Source organism: Neoarius graeffei, chromosome 13 (assembly GCF_027579695.1).
Source record: "Neoarius graeffei isolate fNeoGra1 chromosome 13, fNeoGra1.pri, whole genome shotgun sequence".
NCBI classification, from domain to species: domain Eukaryota; kingdom Metazoa; phylum Chordata; class Actinopteri; order Siluriformes; family Ariidae; genus Neoarius; species Neoarius graeffei.
Window position 1 is genome coordinate 32,192,653 of NC_083581.1, and position 21,098 is coordinate 32,213,750.

Genomic DNA, 21,098 nt, shown 5'->3' on the forward strand with positions numbered 1-21,098 from the left:
CAATATAAGTCTATGTAAAACAAGCTTTTATTTAAAATTATGTTTTGTTAATTTACTACCACATACCGATGATTTTTTTTAAAATAAATAATCATCTGGATGTCGATAATTGTGGAACAGTGTCGATAACTGTGGACAAAGGTGCCAATACTTGTGGCACGGTGTCCCATGATTTGATTCCCGATTACATAGCGTATCAGCTAATTTTTTTCCAGTGGAAGTTTGAGTAACTATTCATGCACAATACTTTTGCAATGACCAAAAGATCGTTAAGGTGTATATAATTGTAGCCGCCACTCTAGTAGCTAAAACTGTCAGACAAATGTAGTGGAATATTTTCCTCTGTGATATAGCCTAGTGGAGTAGAAGTATAAAGTTACATAAAATAGAATATGCAAGTAAAGTATAAGTACTTCAAATTTGTACTTTAAATACAGTACTTGAGTAAATTACATTCTACCACTGAACTGCATACACGACATACAGTGTTCTCACTGTCTGCAATGTATTCTAGCCGCACTGCCACTCTTTGAACCAAGCGGCTTTGCAGGAGTGAGCGAAACTCTCCCTGGTGAATTTTCAGACAGGGAATGCATAATTCTCTGGTGGTCTGAAGGACAGTGCACCTGCCTTTTGAGTAGCCTCGGGAGACAGGGAAGGAAGAGTAGTACTACCAAGTAGGACTGGCTGCTCTCTCTCTCTCTCTCTCTCTCTCTCTCTCTCAGGTGCTTAGCTGACTCAGAGGGCGGTAACAATTTTGAAAAGTAATCAAATGTAGGCTTTTGTGACATTGTGGTTCAAGCTGCTAACCTAATTTGACCCCACTTTCTAGATCACCAGAGCTTTTTCTATTTTCATTTTATTTATTTATTTTTTTCTGTGTGTTTGTGTAGTTTGATGTTTGTTTGAGTGTTTTGTCCGCCGGTTGTGGTGTAGTGCCGGACCTAGTTTTGGGCATCGGTCCCCTCCAGGCCTTGGTTCGCCGTGGGTGATGCCTGTGCTCCCAGCTATAGACTGCAGTGAGCTCGTTGCTCATTTTACATCGTGGTTGTCCAGCACTCTGTGCTTTAATGCTTGGCGTGATGTTCTGAGCGATGTTGCTCGGTGGTGTCGCGGCGGCTGTGCAGGCGGTTTGGGACACACCAACGCTCTGCGTGGCGGAGCTTCTCTGCTCGCTTTGTGGATCCATGGCGTGGTGTTCGAGCGATGTTGCTGACGGCGTCACGGCGGCAGTGCTGGAGATGTGGGACTCGTTTTCGTGCGCTTTTTGGTGGGACTGTGGCTGCTACACCACTGGAATTACATCCTGACCCCTACTTGGTGGACTTTTTACTTTTTATTTTTTATTTATTATTTTTTATTTATTTTTTTATTTATTTATAATTTATTTTTAATTTAATTTATATATTTTTTTCCTTGTCTATAATTGTAAAGCATCCTTGGGTTTCTTGAAAGGCGCTATATAAATTTAACTTATTATTATTGTTATTATTATTATTATTATTATTATTATTATAACCAGGTTAACATGTGTACGTATGCGCATCAAATGTTCCAACATATACAACACTTAACATCTACATGAGGTTTATCATTTTTGACAATCATATCACTACCATATCACCATAACCACAATAGGCATATCACCAATTCTTTATTTTAAAAAAAAAAGTTTGGTGCAATAAAGGGAACCTGTTGATTATAGGGGCTGTCTGGGTGGGGGTGGGGGTGGGGGTGAGGGTGGGGGGTGTTTGTCCCCATCACCCTTCAAACCTGACTGGCTTCCAACACCTCTGATACAATTTATTGGGCGGTGTAGCCACTTTGCCAAGGTCTGGAAGAAGACCCAAACTGTCACCCTTAGCTGAAAGGAACTTGATTTGGATGGTCAGGAACAACCTAGAAACCACCAAGGCACAGGTCTGCTATGAACTAGAAACAGCTGGAACACTGTCTCCAGTCAAGCGAGTTTTATATCAGTATGGACTGAGAGGCTGCTGTCCAAGAAAGAAGCCCCTGATCCAAAATCGACAGCTTTAAGCTCAACTAAAAGTTGCAGCTGACTACATGGACAATGAAAAAGCCTTCTGGAGGAACGCTTTATGGTCAGAGGAGACAAAGATTGAGTTGTCTGGCCACAATGACCAGAGGTACAGAGGAATGTTCTGTACCAACTGTTAAGCATGATGGCGGTAGCATCATGCTCTGGGGCTGGTTTGCTGCCAGTGAAACTAGTGCATTGCACAAAGTGGATTGAATAATGAAGAAGGAGGACTACCTCAGAATTATTCAGCATAACCTCAAACCATCAGCTAGATGGTTGAAACCTGGACACAACTGGGTGTTCCAACAGGACAGTGCACATCAAAGTTGGTTGTGGAATGGATAAAGGAGGCAAACATGAAGCTTTTGATCTCAACTCTATTGAAAATGTGTTAACTGTGCTTAAAACTTGGTTCTGTACCATGAAACCAATAAATGTATTTGAACTCTACCAATTCTGCCAGTAAGAGCAGTCAAATATCCAATGAGAAATCTGCCAGAAGCTTGTTGACCACCTGGTCAAGGTGAAACTTGCTAAGGGACATTCAACCAAATATTAGGTGTGCTGTATGTATAATTTTGACCCTGTGTTGATTTCAGGAAACTCAAAATAAATTTAAACTTTTACACCAAATTCTTGGGTTGTTTTTAATTAAAAGTGTATGTTGTACCATCATTCTTCCCCAGAAAAAGAACAGTTAAAAAAAATCCTTGAAAGTCCAATATTGCCATGGCATTCATGGCAATTGTATGTAATAAATAATATAGCATATAAAGTTAGGACAAATGAGGTGTGAGGCCTTTAAATGAGTATTCTTTTCCAATATGTATCAATATATTATATTATATGCAGAGGCGGCACGGTGGTGTAGCGGTTAGCACTGTCGCCTCACAGCAAGAAGGTCCGGGTTCGAGCCCTGTGGCTGGCGAGGGCCTTTCTGTGCGGAGTTTGCATGGTCTCCCCGTGTCCGTGTGGGTTTCCTCCGGGTGCTCCGGTTTCCCCCACAGTCCAAAGACATGCAGGTTAGGTTAACTAGTGACTCTAAATTGACCGTAGGTGTGAATGTGAGTGTGAATGGTTGTCTGTGTCTATGTGTCAGCCCTGTGATGACCTGGCGACTTGTCCAGGGCGTACCCCGCCTTTCGCCTGTAGTCTGCTGGGATAGGCTCCAGCTTGCCTGCGACCCTGTAGAATAGGATAAAGCGGCTAGAGATAATGAGATGAGATGAGATGAGATATTATATGCACACAAGTGTTTTACTGGGAAATACACCACTCGTATTTTTGATACGAGCTACATCCGGACGGCAACTATGACATATTTCTCAATATGTCACTCATGAGGATATCGATGAATTCTTTTGATAAATTTGCATACTTTTTGTTTGTGAATGTGTCTATATAATAAAAAGAACATCACATGTTAGCTTGAAAATATGGAGTTTATTTTCTTGTGTTGAAAAACTCACATTTTTCATCCGAAATACATCGTGGACCTGAGTGACATATTTAAATAATATTGGCTGGCTTTGAGTGATCTATCAGACAGATTCCTTTCTGCTAGCATGATACTGAACTTGTCTTCAACTCGTTCAATATCATGCTAGAGGAATGGAATCTATCTGATAGACCATGAAAAAATGCCAGCCAATATTATTATTATTATTATTATACATACACATTCACTTCATATCAGGATTCTCGAAGGCCAATGCGAGCTTACCCGCGACTTGGCGCTGTTAGTGTGGCAGTCCAGTTACCTTCTGGCCGGTGTAGCATTGAGCAGTAGCGTTAGCGAAGGCCAACATGAGCTTACTCGTGACTCGGTGCTGTTAGCGTGGCAGTCCAGTTACCTTCTAGCTGGTGTAGCATTCAGCAGTAGCATTAGCAAAGGTCAATGCGAGCTTATCCGCAACTCGGTGCTATTAGTGCAGCAGTCTAGTTACCTTCTAGCTGGTATAGTATTCGCGAAGGCCAATGCTAGCACAGTCAAGCTGAGTATTATTATTATTATTATTTTCCCTGTGTAATTTACTTAGTTACTTTTAAAATCAACATCAACAACTACACACAACAGAGCGACCTGACAGCCAAAATTCTCTCAAAATCTTCCGCTTTTAACAAAGCAAACCTCACGGCCATGTTTATTTACAAACTGTCAAAGTCACTCGCTAGCACGGATGTTTTACATCTCCGATGTGTCTTTTTTCCAGATTCACGATGTCCGTTGGTATGTTTTTCTCTTGTAAATGTGCGTGAAGAATATATAATGAAGTTTTGGTAGCCTTTTAGGTGTTCAGCGCGTCTTCGGTTCCAGTTTTTAGTTTATTTATTTAGTGCTTAATTATAGCATAATAATCCTAGCAGTAGCACTGGATTAGCCTCATCTTCTCTCTTTCCCAGTGGACAAAGAAATGATTCTGCGCATGTGCACTAGAAAAGTTTTGTCATAGGGATATTCACGTGAGCTCTGACATGTGACATTGTGTTGTCTTGACAATGTGCAATATTGTAATAATACTGCATGCTCATTCTCCATTGGGGAGAGTGGCGTAATACATGTAGGATAAGTGATATGATAACAATATTGCACGCCATCAATAAACCCACTAGAAGGGAATAGAATACATGTTTTTATTCCATGGAAAAAGTGGCCCGTATGTATAATAATTCCCGATATTTCACTCCGATGATGTCACTCCCAGTGTTTTCCCACTGACTAGATGCACGCTGTCAAAATGGCAAATTGGTTAAAGATTAAAATTCTTTTGATTAACTTGTGTATTTTTTTTTGTCTGTGGATGTGTCTATATAATATACAGAACATTACACAGTGGCGCAAAGATATGAAGTTTATCTTCTCGTGTTGAAAATATTTTCACTTGTTCGCTTCACTCACTCGTGATATATATTTACCACTCAAAGATAAACTTTATATCTTCGCGCCACCATGAAATATCCTATATGTATTTAATTTTCTTGATTTTTTACACTTCAACTAATGTTATGGTGGTTTCCACTATGATACATTTCCAATCCCAATTTTAAAAGCTACAAAATGAACTGAAGAAGACAAGGTACCAGACTACCCATGTTTGAGTGTCATAGTTTGAATTCAATGTCAGTGGAATAAATACTCTCTCTTTACAAAAAACAAGAATTACAAAAAGTACCAAATAAAAATGTGAAATATAAGTGATGTATTTGCATTAAGATAAAATGAGACACACAAGAGAGAAGTGGCAGTGTATAGGCAGAACTGAAAACCCTTCCACTTTCTTCTCTATACTATGCTATACTCTGCTAATTTTGCCTTTTCTCATAGGATACCTTCATCACAGAGCTGTAAAGCAAATTCATCACATCACTACAAATTAAAGGCACTTCTCACCAGTACTTTGGAGCCTGCAACCAGCTTCCATGGGCATGAGGTCTGGGCTTGCATCTCTCCAGCTGCATAACTACTGCTGTAATTGACCTGCGGAGATGGGTTTACTGTAGACTGGCATGGCATTTGGATGGATGGAGCAGGGTTTTGATAGTGACCATTATCCACTGAAGATATTGGGCATTTGTTGTCAATGGGCACTTGCTGTCCAGGGCAACGATGAGATACTGTATAACCCACAGGTACACCAGAGTGATATGTTACAGGAGTATTGACATGAGAGAAGCTGCTTTCCTGAGAGTTGGCGCTCTGAAAGGAAGTTGGTACATTGCTGCTGGTGTTGATACCAGCTGCTCTCTTGGTCAGGCGGTCAGGAGCACTTGGGAAAATGTCCTGATAAGCTTTTGCCATGGAGCCAATAGTTTCTTTGGGCTGGATCTCCATAGGGCTGGCTGGGGGATCACAAGGTGGCGATGAGGCCATGTTCAAACTGGTTGATTCATTCAGGCTGTTCATGTAGCTCTGCATTTCATCCAGGAGCCTCTGTTTCTCGCGTTTAGGGATGCGGCCAAAGCGCACAGCTAAGAGACACACAAAGAAACATGGGTTTCAATGTTGAATGACTGAGTACAATTACCAAATTACTAGGTACAAAGTAGGGGTAGGTTGGAAATGGTATCTTTGAGAATAACGTAAAAATTACATATTGTACTTTAGAAGAAATAGCAAAAGTGCATGCAACTTCATATTGTGGTGCACTCCTTAACGTGTTCCTTTAATTTTTTTTAGCCAGGTTGGTCCCTTTAACATAGCACATCCTTATTTAAATGCACCTCTTATTTGGTCCTTTCTCCTACTCTAAAAATATCCATCAGCCAGTTAAGCTAAAAATAGGACCCATGTCACCATATACCACCCCCGCTAATTCTCCTTCTGTCTGTCCCTCCTCTTCTCCTTTACTCTCTTCATCTGTCATCTCCTCTTACTCCCTCATTCGACCAGTAAACAGGGCAGTGGGGCAGGCAAAACGTGATGTTAATACCATAGTGAGTGGGTAAAAAGACTGACGCCCATTAGGGCTAGGCGTCATTGGGCTGGATGGGAGAGAGAGCAGAAAGAGAGGAGAGAAGTACAGAACGGGAGAATAAAGAAAGGAAAGAGAACAGAATGAAGAAAGAAAAAATGTACTGGATAATATAAGGAATGGCACAGAGGAGTAAATGTGTGAGTAAAAATAGTGGAGAGAAGGATGAAAGAGAGAAGATATAGAGGGAGAATGAAAGCCTAGCATATAGGAGAACAGATTGAGAGAAGAAAGGAACTCTGGAGAGAAAAAGTAAAAGAAGACAGTAAAGTGGAATGTGATGAAGAAAGGAAAACTCCTGAGCAAATCAGACTCTTAGAGGGGGGTCTAGGCTAAGAGCTGAAACACTTATGTTTACATTGTGGCATGATTCTACTTTTGCAGAGAAATGTCACATATTGTATGATTGACAACAAATCATAATGTGTGATATCGAATTATTTGGTTGTGAGTAGAGCTTGGCGGTCTTAGAAGGACAAAGTGTCAGAAATTAATTTTATTAAAATCTCGGTGTGACCACTGCTACCAATAAGAAGACAGCATGGGATTCCATGAAACTCATACGACAGCTACAAATACAGTAGTAGGAATGGTGAAATGTAAGCAAAATATGCTAATAGTCAGAAACAAAATATCCTGATTACCTCAAGCTCACGTCGACAAATGTTTGTTTATGCAACACCATTTTCTGCACAAGCCTGGATCACACTGCTTCATTTAAGCTTGTGTTCCTTCTCTTTAATGGGTCTACTATTAGAAGATCTTCATCATATAGAATGATATGGAGAATTCATCATATACAGTGCGACAAGTATTAATATCAAAAGACTGCTGAAATCACACAGTGTAAAACAGGCTTAAGGAGAGATGCTCTACTGATCACAAGCTTAGGCTTAAGAAATCAAGATGAAATTGCTGAGAGAACCTTCCGAACATATCAAGCACCTTTTACAAATGGATCGTCTTTGCATTATGAAATATTAGACAACCGTATGAACTTTCATATGTCAATAGTTTCCCCTTGTGTAAGAGTCACACTCGGTTATGTTTCACTAAGACAAAACGTTGTAACGGATTTATTTCTATGAGCCCTATGTTGAGGCTTGGTGGTGGTTTTTTTTTTTTCAAATGGTAAGATAACAGCGGAAGTGAAACCGTGCCATCGTGTCAAACTGAACATCTGCTTCTATCATAAACCTAAAATCACACAACGGCCTGAGTTGAAATCAGGGCGGCCACTTTAATGTGGAGAAGAGGCAGTTATATGAGGTTTTCCTGTTTGTGCAATAGGTGCAACAAAAGAAAGGGGTTTTTAGGTTGTGGTTCTTGACACTCTCCTAAGGGTCAATAGGAATGCTTGCCTGAGCTCCTTTGTACATATTCAAACATTTTCCCCCCAGTGCCACATCATAATATCAACCGTATAACCTACTTGTGCTTACACCCGACACATTCATATAGATCTGATATTGTCCCATAGCTGGTAGTGCCGACATTGACGAGAAGACGCCAAGCCAAAACCAAACCCACTAAGTAGGTCACAATGTATGTGTCTATCTTGTTTTGTTTTCTGGGCCAGACAGATATTTCCTACTTAGTCATTTGCTGTTGCTGTCTTTTTATTATGTTTTTCTTGTGAGAAAACTACAGAAACAGGAAATGAATGGTTCATTGTTTCACCAAGGGGGCAACAGAGCCACTGCTTTATTTTTATTTATTTATTTATTTATTTATTTATTTTTTGCAACTCTTGCTTAATTGATGCAGCGGCAGGCTATTCATTGCAGAAGCTATCATAAGGGCACATGTGGGGTAATCTAGTTGCCTGTGTTCCAGTTTCCCAAAATAATTCTTGTACTTGCTGCAGTTTTCCAGATGACGGATAGCTTCAGGGACTGCATGACTCCAGCCCTCATAAATCACTGTCTGTGGAATGGGTGGAGGAAGGAGAGCTTAGGGAGTGTGCAGGAGAAGGCTTAAACTTGCTCAGAGAGAGAGAGAGAGAGAGAGAGAGAGAAAGATGCATAACATACTGCAAATGGCAGGAGAAAGACAAGAGCAAGGCTGCACTTCAGCCAAAAAAGATGTGCTCTCCTAAAAACTTCCTAACTGTGCAAAAGCTAAATGGAGTACGTAGGTTGAGAAATGTGAAGCCTTCGTTTTTCTCTGTCTTTGGAAGGCTGTTGTGGAGCCGTCTTTGCGATGCAGAGATGGGATGACACAAGGCAATGATGACACTCACCATCACGGGACATGCCCACGGCCAGACACTTCTTGAAACGGCAGTGCTGGCAACGGTTGCGGTTCATGCGCATGATCAGGCAATTCTCATTCTTCATGCACATCTTGTAGTTAATATTCTGCTGAATGCTGCGGCGAAAGAAACCCTGGCAGGAGTGAAAATCAGGAGACAAAGTGAGACTTGGGGCTCCATCACGAGGAAATTAATTTCCCTGTATATCAATGTGTCTGGGTTTTACCTTGCAACCCTCACATGCATGAACTCCATAATGGAAGCCTGACGCGATGTCACCGCACACTTTACAGAGTAGGACCATACCTCCAGCTTCTGAGAGAATAGGACAGAGGGAACAAGATTAGGGGGAGGGAAAAAAAAACAAGAATTAATTTATCGCTGTTATGACTAAGCATTTTATCTTTATGGACAGTGAAATCTAGTGCCTACTGGTAAAGGTGCCGGTAAAGCCACATGGCCTCTTTCCAGCAATGGGGTGGGAGTAGGTATTCTGGTTGGAGGATGCTGTTGAGCTGCTGTAGATCTCTGGGAACTGAAAGACCAGTTTGGGAGAGGAGGGAGTCCCACTGCTGCCATGTTGCTTCAGAGCACCAACTTCTGTGAAGGTGACCTCCTCTGGGGATGAAGGTTGTGAATGTGTGGATGGTGACTGGGTCTGGTACCCACTGGATGGGCTTCCTGGGCTTGGGCTGGCACTGCCACTAGAGCCAGCATATAGTATAACACCTCCTGAAAAAAGCCCAATTAGAAATTAGAAACACCAAACACATGAGTTTGATCAAACTGCAAACCAAACTGGTTTGTACCAGTTTATCACATACTTTGATGAGAATTTCATCTCATCTCATTATCTCTAGCCACTTTATCCTGTCCTACAGGGTCGCAGGCAAGCTGGAGCCTATCCCAGCTGACTACGGGCGAAAGGCGGGGTACACCCTGGACAAGTCGCCAGGTCATCACAGGGCTGACACAGACACAGACAACCATTCACACTCACATTCACACCTACGGTCAATTTAGAGTCACCAGTTAACCTAACCTGCATGTCTTTGGACTGTGGGGGAAACCGGAGCACCCGGAGGAAACTCACGCGGACACGGGGAGAACATGCAAACTCCACACAGAAAGGCCCTCGCCAGCCACGGGGCTCAAACCCAGGACCTTCTTGCTGTGAGGCGACAGCGCTAACCACTACACCACCGTGCCGCCCTTGATGAGAATTTATTTCTCATAATATAACTTCTAGACCTTCTTTGGTGCAAAGTAAAGTAAAGTACAGTACATCACACTCACCCAGTTTTACCCAGTTGTGTTCAAAACTGGGACATTAAATTTGCTGATGAGATTTAGGAAAGTGATACACTGGGGACTCATATTACGCAAATGACAAGCTCACCTACACAATGCAGAAAAGTACTGCAATGACTAGTTGTGATATATTTATGAGTTCAAATCGTTTACTTTGACACTAATATCAGTCATCTAATACTAGGATATATATATATATATATATATATATATATATATATATATATATATATATATAACTCAAAGTCCTTCCCACGCCATGTGGCGGCGCTGATATCCATAGCCCTCAGCCTCTCACATAGCAAGGTATGGCAGTAGGTACCATTTTTACGATGGTCTTTGGTATGACCCGACCGTGAGTAGAACTAACGATTTCCCAATCGAGAGGCAGACACGCTATCCACTAGGCCAACTCATGGTCCGTATATATCAGAAAGTTTACAATAATAGTATCACTATAAAGGGCGGCACGGTGGTGTAGTGGTTAGCGCCGTCGCCTCACAGCAAGAAGGTCCAGGTTTGAGCCCTGCGCCCGGCGAGGGCCTTTCTGTGTGGAGTTTGCATGTTCTCCCCGTGTCCGCGTGGGTTTCCTCCGGGTGCTCCGGTTTCCCCCACAGTCCAAAGGCATGCAGGTTAGGTTAACTGGTGACTCTAAATTGACCGTAGGTGTGAATGTGAGTGTGAATGGTTGTCTGTGTCTATGTGTCAGCCCTGTGATGACCTGGCGACTTGTCCAGGGTGTACCCCGCCTTTCGCCCATAGTCAGCTGGGATAGGCTCCAGCTTGCCTGCGACCCTGTAGAACAGGATAAAGGGGCTAGAGATAATGAGATAAGATGAGTATCACTATAATGGTAAATTTGATCACTAACATAAGAATCTCACAAGCAGAATGTGGATTTTATGTATCTTATTGGGCATGTTATTATGATATGATGTTGTTTCCACCTCAAAGTTGATTATTTTTCGATAAGAGCACAAATATTTTATTACTTTTTATTATACAGACACAAATGCTTTACTGGGAAATATGCCACTCGTATTTTTCATAGGAACTACATCCGGGACATTGAGTAACATATTTTCCAATATCCTCACTCGTGAGGATATCGATGAATTGTTTTAATAAATTTAAGTACTTTTTGTTTGTGAATGTGTCTATATAATAAAAAGAAAATCACATGGCTTGAAGATATAAATTTTATTTTCTCATATTGAAAAACTCATATTTTTCATACCAAATACATTGTGGAGCTGAGTGACATATTTCCCGATATTTCACTCTGGTGACATCACTCCCAATGTTTTCCCACTAACTTGACGCATGTTGTTATTCATAATTCAAATTCATCTAATTATTGTGCGGGGGGGGGGGGGGGGGGGGGGGGTTGTGGCTGTGTCCATATAATATAAAGAACATGTGTTTATATAATTACACGGTGGTGCAAAGATATGAAGTTTATGTTCTCGTGTTGAAAAATATTTCACTTGTTCACTATGTTCACTCATGAAATATGTTCACCACTCGAACATAAACTTAATATCTTCGCGCCACTGTATAATATCCTCTATTTATGTATTTATTCTTATATCACAGCAATTTGAAAATATTAAATTTTTACTCGCTGTTTTTTTTTTTTTAATCTGTAACCACAGATCACAAGCTGGATCCTATCCCAGCTGACCATGGGCAAGAGGCAGGGTACACCCTGGACAAGTCACCAGCTCATCGCAGGGCTGACACACACAGAAACACAAACAACCATTCACACTCAATTTAGAGCCACCAATTAACCTAACCTGCATATCTGTGGGAGGAAACCCACGCAGACACGGGGAGAACACGCAAACTCCACACAGAAAGGCCCTCGTTGGCCACTGGGTTCGAACCCAGACCCTTCTTGCTGTGAGGCGACAGTGCTAACCCCTAGACCACAAGTTATTTCCTGGCATCCCTTTGGTTACAACAGCTCTAAACACCTCCATAGCCTGTCTTTTTTGGTTTCTTGTTATGTTAAACCAGAAAGCACAAATTCCTCTGTCCTGAAGACTTTCCTGTGGAGGAAAACCTACTGACTGTTACAAAGCACTGACTTTGATAAATGTTAAATAAACATCTCTGAACAGAAAATTTGCCATATCAACAATTATACATTTTTCTTAAATAACAACTACATGTTTAATAATTTATTAATAGTTGTAGATTATGTGGTGTATCTGCAATACAAGTTCCTGTAGCTGTTAGTTTGGAAAGTAGCTCTTAATATAAACAGGATAACATGTCAGAATGAGAACAATAGTAAAGAAACCAACTGGTCCAGCAAGTCGGGCAATGTTTTGTTGTGCGCTTTACTTTGAGCTAGTCGTTAAATTCAGAGTAAAGTGATGCAATGTTGCATAATCTTGGATCGGTGGAAGGGCTACATAATATGAAATAAATATTATATTGCAAAAAATATTGTTATATGTATAATGTTGATAATAATGTGCCTCATAATATATTATATATATTAAAACAGTGCTGAACTCTTGGTGACACAGTGCAATATGTTGAATATGTTGTAATTTATTCAATCATAAACAGAAACACTTATCTGCAATGCCTAGGGTTGGTTTGGATGCTCAGAGAACACAATAAGACTTCTGAAGCTTGGTTAGGACTCTGTATTGCATTCCTCTATAATATAAGTACTACAAAGGCCTATACCGCATTAATGATTAATAAGCAATATATTGTGCTTCCCTAATAAAAGCAGACTCAGAATAAATGCATGTGTTAAAACGGTATTACTGGCTTACGCATTCACCATCCAAGTGATTGTAGTCGAGTTTTTATTTTTAAGAGATGATATTTTATGGAACTTTATTGGAGTTTTTTAAAGTCTGTAGATTTACATAGCCATATTCCCGTGTTAAAATCACATTAAATTATTACAACAGTATTATGAGATATATTTTAAAGCCATGGTTCTCTAAGTGGGGTCCAGAAAGCATAGACAGGGGACCTGTATTTTTTTTTTGTTACACCACCCACCATCATCAAAGTTATTGTATTTATTATATTAATAATGAGCTCATTTGAATCAAATGGCTTTAATTCAAACAATAATCCATGTACAATATGCAGAACTAGAAATGTCAACTAATCTACTATTCGTGGAAAGTTCATCACATTACATTAACAGCATTTAGCAGACACTCTTATCCAGAGCCAACATATCCAGAGCAGCCTGGGGAGCAGTTAGGGGTTAGGTGCCTTGCTCAAGGGCACTTCTGCCATTCCTGCTGGTCCAGGGAATTGAACCAGCAACCTTTAGATCCCAAAGCTACTTCTCTAACCATTAATTCAGGAATCAAAATTTCAACAAATAGCCTGAACATTACTGTACACATTTAAATAACAAGTCTAATGTTGGAAGAGTTGGATTGTGTTCATAAAATAAATATTTTGTAAGGGGAACCATGGACTGATGTTGTATGTTACAGTTAAAAGGGCCCATGGCTGTAAAAGGTCTAAGAACCCATGCTATAGAGTTTGAAAATGCTTCATCACTCCAGAAAAAAAAAAATTCTGAAAGTACAGGTGGAGTGAGTTAATGAGCTAATACATTTGAGACCAATTTAACTGTGATTATAAATTATAAGTTGTTACTAGTAGAGCTCCCTGCACACGCAGAGTGGAGCTCCATACTTAAGAGAAATGCATCTACCTGATTTTTGATGGCTTGAATGGACAACGTCCATACAAACATGTACCACCACAGGGAACCTGCTCATAAGTGAAAGGCAATTTATCTCATAAACACTTGACCACCTGACAATAAAGTTTGTATCTTTATTTACATATGATGGATGGGTTTTTATCCAGCACTTATTTTTAATTTGCTTTTTCAAAAATAACGGGATTATTTACTCACACATTTTACAGAAAATATTCACAACAGTTTCATATAAAACGAGTTAAAACAGTTTGATTAGTCCACTAGCTTGTTGGACAATTGACGGTTTCTGTCACGTAAGGGCGATAGACAGATGTAATCGCAGAAAGAGTTTTATTGAAAGCACGTTAGCAAACAGATCCAAAATGTAGACAAAGGCAGAGTCGAAAAACAGGCAGTGGTGGAGTGAGGCACAGACAGGATATCAGAGGGAATACAATATTCACAGTCCAAAAACACAAACAGGGTCAAAACCAGAACAGCAATACAAAATACAAGGCTTGGTAACGTCAGATGAAGGGTTCAGAGTGTATACTTCACAAAATCTGTGTGTTACTGAAAGTCCTTATATGTATGCGCTGTGATTGCACTCTCATCAGGAACAGGTGCATAGTAATTAGTCTTAATGGTGCTGTGCATGCGCTAATGTGCGTGGATGTGACAGATGTAACCAGACAACTGTTTGACATCAAGTTTGATATTGGATGGTAACTATATAGTAATGATGTAAAGTAAAAGTGCTGGTTCACTGCTGTCCACCAGACACCCAACAGAGTCACACCATAATAAATGTCATTGTGTTGTTTCTGGTGCATGTCATGCGATGTCAAAGAAAGGAATAAACATGTATTCGTAACTGTGATGTGTATCTCATTATTGGTATCATTGTGACAAGACAATGCAGCAATTTATTAACATGAAATACACTACACTACACAATTCAATGGTTCATATGCTATAATATTACTATTCTATTCAGGTTGATTTTGCGCCCTTGCAAATATTTTCCTCATACACTCTTCAGGAGCGCCGCTTTCAGGGACTGCCTAAATATCTACTAGTGTACTAGAGCGGCAGCTACAATTATTGACAAGTTAACAATCTTTTGGCCATTGCAAAAGTAGAAAAGACTTTCAATACATGAATTGCGCATGAATAATTACTCGAACTTCCACTGGAAAAAAAAATTAGTTGATTCCCAATTACTTAGTGTATCAGATCATGTGACACCGTTCCACAACTATCGACACCTTTGTCTACAGTTATTGACACCGTTCCACAATTATCGACATCCAGATGATTATTTATAAAAAAATAATCGGTATGTGGTATTAAGTTAACAAAACCTAGTTTTTATTTAAAATTTGTTTTACATAGACTTATATTTAGTACAAAATATTTTTTACATAAACATATCGATGTCGTTACTTATGTAAATGAGGAAGTAATTCCAATGTTTGTAAACAAATGAACTAATAATGTTTAACCTGTGTCAGAAAATCTTTTTGTTCCACTTTCTAAGTATTTTCGTAGATCACATTCTGTTAATCATTCATTGTTGTTTGGATTAATTTCTAGATTTGTAGTTTACCAATAAATGTCAACAGGCAATTGATATTGTCAAAGGTCGATTTTTTTAAATTGAGAGTTTAAATTTACATCTAAAAATATAAAATGTCTACTGATGTTGTAATATGTGGTAGATATTTACAACAAATTGCAAAAAAAAATTCTGAATGGAATAGAAAAATCTGAATATTTCAAGCATGTAAATTTTTTTTATGTGCTAGGAATTTAATTCTGGTCTAATTCTATTTATTGCAATCAGATTCCAAATACTCTATAAACATTCCATTCTGTTATGAATCAGAAAAATATATATATTATAAATCACAGCACTTTTATTTTTTTAAAGTACTTCATCTACTTCAATAATGTTACACAAAGATTGATACATAACAGTTGTAAATGTCACTTAATTCCACAGGGTGTCGATAATAGTGGACACCAGTGAAACTATTATCGACACCCCACGTGACTTCTCAAACGCACGTTTAGATACAAAATGGCGGCTGTCAAATGAAAGAGTAAGAAACAAAGTAGGTTTTGTCAAGGAGATCATGAAATATCGGTGAATTTGATCAGTAAAAACATGTCCGTGATCTTTCCACCATGACACGATGATAACGTCCGGGTTTTCCTCAAATTGCTGATCGTGCGAAAAAAAATTCCATCTCCAGTAACAAGCTGTGTCATCAGATGACAAGATCGAAGGGTGAGGTGGGTCTTCCGATTGATTAATTAACCAATAATAACTGTTGTAACTGAAACTGACCTTTGTAAAATCGTTTTTATTGCTAAATCTGAAAGGTGTCGATAACTGTAGCCACCGCTCTAGTACATATAGGTAATGTAAGTACAGTGTGTCAGTCTAGATGCAGTGTTTTGTTTTCTGGATATCTGTTACTGAGCACTTTATCCATATCTTTGAAGTAAAATAATAATAATACTAAGTGGCTAGAGATAATGAGATGAGAGATAATATAGATTAAATCTAGAACCCTTGAGGAGTTTTCAGTTGTTATAGGTTAACGGGGAATGTTTAAATTTTCAGCGCAGAATTTTACAACTGAGTGTTTCCCAGGGGGCGTCACGGTGGTGTAGTGGTTAGCACTGTCGCCTCACAGCAAGAAGGTCCTGGGTTTGAGCCCGGCAAGGGCCTTTCTGTGTAGAGTTTGCATGTTCTCCCCCTGTCTGCGTGGGTTTCCTCCAGGTGCTCCTTTTTTCCCCCACAGTCCAAAGGCATACAGGTTAGGCTAATTCTTCTTCTTCTTTTGGCTGCTCCCGATTAGGGGTCGCCACAGCGGATCTTTCATGTCTATTTCTCCCTGTCTTCCACATCCTTCTCTACCACACCTGCCACTTTCATGTCCTCTCTCACCACATCCATGTATCTCCTCTTTGGCATTCCTCGTTTTCGTTTGCCTGGCAGCTCCATCCTCAACATTCTCCTTCCAACATGCTCTGCATCTCTTCTCAGGATGTGCCCATACCACCTCAGTCTCATCTCTCTTACCTTAGCAGGCTAGGCTAATTGGTGGCTCTAAATTAGGTGTGAATGGTTGTCTGTGTGAAAGTAGGTGTGAATGTAGGTGTGAATGGTTGTCTGTGTCTATGTGTCAGCCCTGTGATGACGTGGCAACTTGTCCAGGGTGTACCCCGCCTCTCGCCCATAGTCAGCTGGGATAGGCTCCAGCTTGCCTGCGACCCTGTAGGACAGGATAAGCGGCTACAGATAACGGATGGATGGATGGATGGATGGATGGGTGTTTCCCAGGGCAAGAAAGGGCTTCAAGTAAAACCATTTTAGGAACATTATACAAATCCTTAATCAAATGGAGTACTAAAGAAGTGATCATAAAGGCCTCTTTTTTTTCGAAGAATGTCTCACCTCATCTCATTATCTCTAGCCGCTTTATCCTGTTCTACAGGGTCGCAGGCAAGCTGGAGCCTATCCCAGCTGACTACGGGCGAAAGGCGGGGTACACCCTGGACAAGTCGCCAGGTCATCACAGGGATAACACATACCGTAGACACAGACAACCATTCACACTCACAATCACACCTACGGTCAATTTAGAGTCACCAGTTAACCTAACCTGCATGTCTTTGGACTGTGGGGGAAACCGGAGCACCCGGAGGAAACCCACGCGGACACGGGGAGAACATGCAAACTCCGCACAGAAAGGCCCTCGCCGGCCATGGGGCTCGAACCCGCACCTTCTTGCTGTGAGGCGACAGCGCTATTATCAGATTTAAAAATCTCATCTCATCTCATTATCTCTAGCCGCTTTATCCTTCTACAGGGTCGCAGGCAAGCTGGAGCCTATCCCAGCTGACTACGGGCGAAAGGCGGGGTACACCCTGGACAAGTCGCCAGGTCATCACAGGGCTGACACATAGACACAGACAACCATTCACACTCACATTCACACCTACGGTCAATTTAGAGTTGCCAGTTAACCTAACCTGCATGTCTTTGGACTGTGGGGGAAACCGGAGCACCCGGAGGAAACCCACGCGGACACGGGGAGAACATGCAAACTCCACACAGAAAGGCCATCGCCGGCCCCGGGGCTCGAACCCAGGACCTTCTTGCTGTGAGGCGACAGCGCTAACCACTACACCACCGTGCCGCCCAGATTTAAAAATAAATAAATAAATAAATAAATACAGGATTTTTTTATTTTTTACTTGCAGATATAGTGGCCTAATTTTATTTCATAGCCCAGTTTTTGGCACTGCAAAAAAAAAAAAACAGGAGCATTAGCTCCTGTGGTGCATTCTCTCTCTCTCTCTCTGTGTCATTCTTTCATTCTTTCTTTCTGCACCGCATCCTCCTGCATCTCCGGTCATGTGACTTGGATGAGCCACTTCGGGTTGGTGTCACGTGGCCGCGCGCTCACGCCTCTTCCCTCCACGCCAATAGCGGCTCCTCGCGCTCCTGTGGCACGGAGCCAGCAGCGAGCTGCACCTGACCGACTCCTCACATGGAGCTGCGAAATCCGCGGTCTCGTGCATGACGTCACAAATCGGTTCGGTGATTTCATGTCAGTGGCGCGCGCTCAAGGACGTCTCGCTCTTTTGCAACGCTGCGCTAAAAGGATGGGGGGAGGGGGGTCACGTTTGGTGAGAATGTGCTCTGCGGCTTTGCCTGGACCTTTCATCCGCCGCGTTTTCCCACAACACTCTCTCAATCTTATAATAAGAAACGACCGTTACTGTATTACTCATTCCTGTGACCCAAATAAGACCCGAGAGGACCGCCATGTTGCTTTTAAAGCACTATTATTTGCCAAGGCTGTGTTTACCTTACAGAATGTAGGCTATCAGAGGTGCCCAAACCAGATTCTGGTCAGGTTTGTGCTCTAACAGACCTCATCTCATCTCATCTCATCTCATCTCATCTCATTATCTCTAGCCGCTTTATCCTGTTCTACAGGGTCGCAGGCAAGCTGGAGCCTATCCCAGCTGACTACGGGCGAAAGGCGGGGTACACCCTGGACAAGTCGCCAGGTCATCACAGGGCTGACACATAGACACAGACAACCATTCACACTCACATTCACACCTACGGTCAATTTAGAGTCACCAGTTAACCTAACCTGCATGTCTTTGGACTGTGGGGGAAACCCACGCGGACACGGGGAAAACATGCAAACTCCGCACAGAAAGGCCCTTGCCGGGCGCAGGGCTCGAACCCGGACCTTCTTGCTGTGAGGCGACAGCGCTAACCACTACACCACCGTGCCGCCGCTCTAAACTTATGTATTCCAATTCATAAAGCCAGTATCTCACTGGGGCGGCACGGTGGTGTAGTGGTTAGCGCTGTCGCCTCACAGCAAGAAGGTCCGGGTTCATGGCCGGCAAGGGGCTTTCTGTGCAGAGTTTGCATGTTGTCGGGTGCTCCGGTTTCCCGCACAGTCCAAAGACATGCAGGTTAGGGTAACTGGTGACTCTAAATTGACCGTAAATGTGAATGAGAGTCTGAATGCTTGTCTGTGTCTATGTGTCAGCCCTGTGATGACCTGGCGACTTGTCCAGGGTGTACCCCGCCTTTCGCCCGTAGTCAGCTGGGATGGGCTCCAGCTTGCCTGCGACCCTGTAGAACAGGATAAAGCGGCTAGAGATAATGAGATGAGATGAGTATCTCACTGGGCTGCGACTAGTTGGAGACACAACAACTGCGATAAAATATGCGAATTAGCGACAATTTTCACTTGGAATCACACTGAATTGATATTCGCATATTTTACCACAATTGTTGTGTCTCCGACTAATCGCAGGCTGTCGCAGCCCGGCTTTCCCTCGGCAGGCAGGGAAGTAGACGAAGCCTCACGGAAACTGACTTGAGAAGGGTTCGCGACGGCTTTGCGACACCAGCGACGCATTTGCGGCTACTTTGAGAGAAATTTTGTCGCGCAAATTTTTTGAACATGTTCAAAATTTCAGAGACGAAGGAGCGACACTTTGCGACTCTTGCGAGGAAATTGAGAAGCCCCGCGAATGTTTCAAGACACTTTTGAAAATCTCTCGCGAATGACATTCGCAAGCCCAGTGAGATACTAGCCTAATGGTCTATTTAACAGTTATTCCACAAAATCGAGTCGTACATGAGCTGATAGCTGACGAGGCGCATAGCACCGAGTTGGCTATAAGCCATGTAGGACAAGATTGAGTGGAATAATTGTTTTATTATATCCATATTCACTGGATTTTGAGAAACGGAGGACCATTTTTACTTTGAATTTTTGCAAATTCGATAAATGACTTTATACAAAACGTCCAACAAAATTGTTTCCGCTAGGCAGACTTCTTATAAACCTATCAATGGCTACACAAATTTACTTTCATGTTTTTTTTTTTGTTGTTTTTTTTTTTTTTTCTAGAAAGTGCTGTCTTGCTGTCGTGCCGAGGTATAGAATAGCTTTAGACATTTATTTAATTCTGATTAGACATTTCAGTTCTGTAATTTTCAAACTTCTTTGAGCTTTTGAACCAGACTAAAAAAAATTCAACAAATTTTAATGCTTAAAGATGAAGAATGTAAACAAACTGGCAAAATGACAGGAGCAATTTGTGAAAAATGCTATTATAATAATAATAATAATAATAATAATAATAATTCTTGAAAAATAAAAAAAAGATACGTTTTTACCATCAAGCACTTGAATTCCATATTTTGTTGTGCTTTTTTTGTGTATTTTTTGGGGTTTTGTTTTCAAGTAGAGTTTTTATTTCGTCCTTGGTTGGTTCAGTAAAACGTTCTGACATTTTGTTTTTCTCTACTCATGGTATATGAGCTGATAGTCTAGTAGCAGAGTAGCCAATGAGAGCATGCAATTGCTCATATCCAGTGAATGTAGATATAATAAATTCTAATATATTTTGCAGCCTGCTTTTTTTTCTTTTTTAGCAAAACTCATTCATCTTCAGTAACCACATTATCCTTGTCATGGTCACGGTGGATCCGGAGTCTTTCCCAGGAATACTACTGTAGGCATGAACCTTCCATAGTCCTATATGGGAAGCTAGTAAATGACAGAGCGTCATGCGCACACTCACATTCACACACTCACATTCACGTCTTGGGGAAGAGTAGCCAGTCCATCTACCAGCATGTTTTTGGAAGATGGAGGGAAACCGGAGAACTTGGAGGAAACTCCGCACAGACAGTAACCAAAGCTCAGGATCAGCTCAGACTAAGAAGCTGTACACAGGTTTCCATTAAACTGCTTA

General features: G+C 41.2%; 1 protein-coding gene across 1 annotated transcript in view; it reads right to left on the reverse strand.

Annotated features, from left to right (window-relative positions):
• nr1d4a (nuclear receptor subfamily 1, group D, member 4a) overlaps positions 1-21,098 on the reverse strand; it is a 35,002-nt gene that overhangs the window by 4,611 nt on the left and 9,293 nt on the right. The window contains exons 2-5 of the mRNA XM_060937541.1: positions 9,203-9,502; positions 8,997-9,085; positions 8,759-8,903; positions 5,436-6,013 (exon numbers count right to left, since the gene is read on the reverse strand). Of these exons, the coding sequence (XP_060793524.1) occupies positions 5,436-6,013; positions 8,759-8,903; positions 8,997-9,085; positions 9,203-9,502 (1,112 nt within the window). The remainder of the gene's footprint in view (positions 1-5,435; positions 6,014-8,758; positions 8,904-8,996; positions 9,086-9,202; positions 9,503-21,098) is intronic.